This window comes from Limulus polyphemus, unplaced genomic scaffold, assembly GCF_000517525.1.
Source record: "Limulus polyphemus unplaced genomic scaffold, Limulus_polyphemus-2.1.2 Scaffold4880, whole genome shotgun sequence".
Classification (NCBI taxonomy): Eukaryota; Metazoa; Arthropoda; class Merostomata; order Xiphosura; family Limulidae; genus Limulus; species Limulus polyphemus.
Genome location: NW_013670490.1, coordinates 21,250 through 27,672, shown reverse-complemented (window position 1 = coordinate 27,672; position 6,423 = coordinate 21,250). Strand labels below are relative to the sequence as shown.

Here is a 6,423-nt window from a genome sequence, read left to right as displayed (position 1 = left end):
ATTTATTCTTTTTTCTATTTATGTATGAACACCTTTTCTTGTTACCATATTAATTTTTCTGTTTCCATAGTGAAAATTTTCCCTTGTGATCATTGTTTTTAGTATTTATGTAAAAAAAAAAATTATCCTAACCAGTTATTTTCTAATTTCTTATGAGAGATTAATACCATTCATACTATTGTTTATTATTCATCCAAAAAAAAAAATTGCCTAAATCATTATTTGTTTTCTCTGTTGTTTATGACATTTCTCAGTGACCATAGTTTATTTAAATTTTGGGAGAACATTCTTTTGTAATAATTATTTGTATTTTATATCAATTAATGGGGACATTTCTTAGCAAGCTTGGTTTTTTCTGCATTAGTGAGTTGACACAACTAAATAATAACGTTTCTGTTTATTTTCTTCTCGCAGTCTGTATTCTTGTGATGACATAACTAAATAATAACGTTTCTGTATTCTTGTGGTGACATTACTAAATAATAACGTTTCTGTATTCTTGTGATGACATAACTAAATAATAACGTTTCTGTATTCTTGTGGTGACATAACTAAATAATAACGTTTCTGTTTATTTTCTTCTAGCAGTCTGTATTCTTGTGATGACATAACTAAATAATAACGTTTCTGTATTCTTGTGATGACATAACTAAATAATAACGTTTCTGTATTCTTGTGGTGACATAACTAAATAATAACGTTTCTGCATTCATGTGGTGACATAACTAAATAATAACGTTTCTGTATTCTTGTGGTGGCATAACTAAGTAACAACGTTTCTGTATTCTTGTGGTGACATAACTAAATAATAACGTTTCTGTATTCTTGTGGTGACGTAACTAAATAATAACGTTTCTGTATTCTTGTGATGACATAACTAAGTAACAACGTTTCTATATTCTTGTGGTGACATAACTAAATAATAACGTTTCTGTATTCTTGTGGTGATGTAACTAAGTAACAACGTTTCTGTATTCTTGTGATGGCATAACTAAGTAACAACGTTTCTGTATTCTTGTGGTGACATAACTAAATAATAACGTTTCTGTATTCTTGTGGTGATGTAACTAAGTAACAACGTTTCTGTATTCTTGTGGTGACATAACTAAATAATAACGTTTCTGTATTCTTGTGGTGACGTAACTAAATAATAACGTTTCTGTATTCTTGTGATGACATAACTAAATAATAACGTTTCTGTATTCTTGTGGTGGCATAACTAAATAATAACGTTTCTGTATTCTTGTGGTGACGTAACTAAATGGTAATGTTTCTGTTCTTCTAGGAAGTCAACCAAGTTGTAACTGCTGAGCCATTATCTACTCTGGTTGAGCTGGTCTTTTCTATGAAAGAGAGATTAGCAGACATCAACCATAATTCATATAATAGTTTCAAGCTACGTGTAGGTAAGTCACTCTGTTAATATAATTCCATTCAGTGTCACTTTAACCTTTGATCCAACATTTAGATTCTGTTCATATAGTTGCTATATTAAACTTTACAACTATTAAAACATTTTATTTTATTGCTGCTTGCATCTAAGATAACTTAATAATCCAAATATTACCAAGCAAAAAAAAATTGTTTGTTAAATATCATGCACTATTCAACTCTAATTTTGGAGGGATAGAATAGAGGTAGCTAGTCAACACCACCCACCAACAACTCATGGGATACTCTGTACTATTGAATAGTGGGATTGACTAGCACATTATAATGTCCTCAGGGCTGAATATGTTTAGTAATAAGTTTCAATCCTGAGACTAGCAGATTTCAAGTCAAGTGCCCTAACAAAATAGTGTTATCTTTGTGGGTCAAACTTTGGAAAGTGAAGTTGAGAAACCTATTATGTAACATCTAAATTACACAAAATCAACGCATAGCCGCAACATAGGACCTTAAGTTTCTTCCATTATATACAAGATATTATTATTAAAAAAACAGCTGAAAAAAGTATAGATTTGAGAGTATGTCACTTATAAAACAGATTTATATATAAGCCAGTGTTAGTGTTTTTTTGTAGATTTCACCATTTTGCACCTTATCCATGTTTTTCAGGTATAAACGTAGGACCAGTAGTAGCTGGGGTGATTGGTGCTAGGAAACCACAGTATGATATATGGGGCAACACTGTGAATGTAGCCAGTCAGATGGATAGTACAGGACTCCCAAACCACACACAGGCAAGCACCAGTTGTTAATTATACATCACAGTCTAACCTCTCTATTGTCATGTTTTTCTTAGTATGTTGTCAAATATCAAAGGCATAATGATCAGTGAGCATCGAAGCTAATAGACAGATAATGTATAATAGGGTTATGGGTAGTTATGAAGACAAATGGTTATATTAATAAAAGTAACACAACCAACTTGTTATAAATGATTTATTGTGACCTATTTCTTTCATTGTTCCAGGTTACAGAAGAAGTATTTCAACTCCTGAAGAACTATCCTTATGCCTTTCAGTGCCGTGGACGAGTGAATGTGAAGGGAAAGGGAGAAATGACCACCTACTTCCTAACAGACAGGAAGCAGACAAAGAATGTGATTTCCAGCCGTGAAGGTCGGGGGTTTTCAGATCTTCCCATGACTGGTTTAAGTAATTGTATTCCTGGAGGAGTGCCTACTCCTCTCAGTTTAGTAGCCCAAAGCCTTCGTCAGGCTGCAGAAATTGTTAGTTCCCGAGCCACTGGTGGTTCCAGCACTCCACAAACAAGGGCAACACAGCAAATGGTAGCACAGGATGTGGAGTTACTTCATAATCCAAGACCACGTTGTGACAGCTGGTTAATGGAAGAACTTCCTGAATCGAATTCTCACGAATCTACTCCTCCATATACGCAACCTAAACCCATCATTGGTAATAAATCATATTCTCAGTCTCGACCTCGACCATCCCACTCTGAATCACGAGATTCGATCCGAAGTTCCCAGAAGCATGCATCATTAAAAAAGGGTGACCCATGGGATAGCCTCAGACAACTAGGGTCTAGTGTACCTCCACCTTCTTGTAGCATACCAGAGACACTGTGTAGCTCTCCAACAAAAAGTTTTTCAAACTTAAGACCATCAAAATCTTCCATATCTCCTCAGGAAACCCTTGTGTTCCCTCCACCGCCTCTACTTTCTCCTGGAGAAGAAGAAGAGTTCCTAAATAGAGAAACTGAAGCTGCACCATTATTTAGTGTCAAGTCATCCACTCTAAGTAGACTAAACCATAGTGCAGATAGTCTTATTGAAACAGACCAGTCTTCTGCTCAGCCTTCGTCAGTGGAAACATCTTCACTAAATCGTTCTTCATCAACTTCATGTGACAGTTTCACCCAAGTAGATATAGACCCATCATATCCTGCTTTCTGTGATTATCCTTTCTCCAACATGTCAAGGGTATATCCCTTGAAAGCTTTCAATATTGAAAACACATCTAGTCAGTCCTCAAAGTTGCCCAGGCCTAGTATCCTCTCTTCAAGAGAGAGTATTCCATCAAAGAGAGAAAAAAGTCTTCCTGAAGTTGGACAGTCACCATCCCATCAACCTATTCTGAAAAATCCAAATATTAGGAGAGGTGATTCAAGTAAAGTTTTTGAAGTATTTCCACCTTCTGGTACAACTGAATCAATAAATAGTGCTGATACAATACGAGACATGGAAAATTGTTTGAACAATGATCAAGCAAAAAATGCTAATCTATCACCAAATATATCTCCTGAAAAGTTTGTTGCATTAACAGACATGATCCCAGCTAAATTTGTGAGGAAGAACAGTCCTGTAAAAGAAGCTATAAAAAGTAAAAATATTCCTGAAGAAGTAGCATCATGTAGAATGTCTTCAGCAAAGCATGATTCTGTAGGTACACAAACAGATTTGCCAATAAAATATGCAGGATTGAAACTTTCTCAGAAGCTGTGCTCTAAGGCTTTGAAACAAGAACTAATCCATGAGAAGAACCAGAAAAAACCATTAGAACACAGAGTTGAGAAAACAAACGACAGCTCAAAATTTCAAGACGCCTCTGCTAAGAGCAAATGTAAGATTCCAGATTCGGTTAACATACCTCTTCGAGAGCTTCAAAATGGGAACCAAGTTCTTACAGAATGCAGTGAAACTAGTCTTTCTCATGAAGAAAGGAAGAGAGCCTCAGGTGAACAACATATGAAAGATAAACTTAATAATAACTCAATGACAAAAAAATTAGAAAAAGAAAAATGTAAGCAGCCTTCCAGTGATATTGCATTGCCTGAAAGGAAGACTCTAATTGGTCTTCATTTTGATCCTGTTGAAAAAAAGATGACATTAAGTATTCCATCTTCATCTAAAGGCTTGAAACACTTCAACTTGCAGCAAGAAGATAATCTGGAAAACAAGAAAAAACATAGTGAACCAGAGTATGTTGAGACAACTGCTACATCTAGCTTAGGCAGTAGACAAGCAAACAGAAATATTCCTTTCAAACGGCAGGAAACAGCTTCAGATGATAGTGATGAAGATGATTATGATTCTGAGAATTTGGCTGAGGCTCCTCTGATAGATGAGCAGGAATATTATACAGATGATCCAGCTCTGGAAAATGTCTCTCTCATGAATGAACAGGGTTTGACTGATGCAGAAGGCGCTCTTAGTGATTTGAATTCAATTTTTAATGATCCAGGACATGATGGAGACATGGACGATACCAGTATATCCTCACGAGCAAGTAGTCGTATGTTTGACAGTGACCAACTATTAAGTATTGATTCTTTAAACATTGTGTATGACTCAGAATATGACAACTACCGGCCAGGGCTAATCAGTGATGACGATTTTTTTCATCTGGATCCAATAAGTGATTTGGATCCAGATTACTTGGATGATGCAAGTGTTGAAAATATCCATTCTTTAACTAGTAGTATTACAAAAAATTTTGGACAGCCCTCTGTTAGTGAGAATGATGACAGTGAAGCTGAGTGATACATAAATTTGAAATTGTCAGTGGATTTTTCTCTAAAGAATCACCAATGTGCTTTGTCAAAAAAAAAGTAACAAACTGGACTTAACTGTCGTTACTGTAAGTGGTCAATATGATAATAATAAGCTATTTTGAAGTTTTGTAGGTGCTAAACAAGCGTGTATGATAACTTTGAAAAGAAATATAACCATACTCTGTAACATAGTTACAACCAGTAGATGTAGTATCAACTGTGGTTCACTAGCTATATATAAAATAGTTTTTTAGTATCAGTAGTAGTAGTAGTGCCTTTGATACAATACAAAGTACTTCTTTAGTTGTGGTGGAATTTCTTTTTCCACCAATATAATGATGATTTTGTATGTTGAGCTAGTTTGTTGTGGTTTATTTCACACTACATATGTCTTGAATCTTATTTACACATTTTCTCAAAGAGCCGAGAGATACATTCAGCTCATGATCAAAATAAGGAAGGTGTTGTAGTAATATACATTATATATACAAAAAAAAAACGGTGTCAACATTGATGTTAGATGTACACTTAGGTTGATGATGCCACTTTTCCACCTGTTTTTTGGTGATATTTATAAACCAGTAAGATAAGTTCTACTTATACATCTATCAAACAGTTGGGTAATTTCTCAGACTTTGTTGCTATTTTGTCCAGGAAAATTAGGTTCAAAGTGTGGAATACAGTCAGTCATATCAGCTACAAGAGTAGTTAAAAGTAATTGCAGAATGCAAAGATTAAGAAATGTAAGGTCAAGAATATGGGATCCTGAAATTCTAAAGGGGAGTCTGTAACGATAAAGATCAAGTTTACCTATTATAGTTACAAAAAAAATGAAGATGATGTTTTTGTCGAAAGTTTCATTAACTGATATATTTACATCAGTAATGTTTTTGTACACTGTAGAATCAGCTTCTTCACCAAGTCTTATCTGAGTAGATGGATCCATGAAATTGTCTTTGGTTTATGAAGGGGTCCCCAAGGATAAAAAGCTTGATAACCACTAGTGTAAGTCGTGTAATGTTTACAAACACTGACACTTTGTAGCATTCAGAAACCGGCTTGTGTGTGTGTGTCGATCACTTTGTATTCCCAAAAATAGGGGTTGTGTAGATCATTGCAGGACCAATACCACAAGGGCAGCTTTTAAGCCATCACGGCATTCAGAATAAATATGAGGCTAGCTTATCAATCTAGAGAGTATAAAGCTATGTACATTACCTTAGGATAAAAACATATAAACTGATCAGTGTAGGTTACTTCAAAGTTTGTAATAAAAGACAAAGTACCGTAAGTGAAATTGGGATCAGGAATGTTGTAGGATGGATGCCGTGAGAGTAATCCTAGGATTCAAATCGTGTTTGTTTAGCAGTTTAAGTATGATCTAGAATACAGAGAAAATAACCTGTATTGTCCTCAAGAAATACTTCAGCCTTGAGTTAATTATACAGAGGTTACGTACGGTAT

The 6,423-nt window shown here is 34.9% G+C and overlaps 1 protein-coding gene across 2 annotated transcripts in view; it reads left to right on the top strand.

The window, feature by feature from the left end:
• The window catches only part of LOC106471819 (Ca(2+)/calmodulin-responsive adenylate cyclase-like), a 48,574-nt gene extending 43,136 nt beyond the window's left edge, over positions 1–5,438 (top strand). For both annotated transcript variants that reach the window (XM_022400425.1, XM_022400424.1), the window contains exons 19-21: positions 1,286–1,406; positions 2,059–2,183; positions 2,417–5,438. In XM_022400425.1, coding sequence (XP_022256133.1) covers positions 1,286–1,406; positions 2,059–2,183; positions 2,417–4,948 — 2,778 coding nt within the window. In that variant the 3' untranslated portion in view covers positions 4,949–5,438. The remainder of the gene's footprint in view (positions 1–1,285; positions 1,407–2,058; positions 2,184–2,416) is intronic.
• Positions 5,439–6,423: the final 985 nt, after the last annotated feature.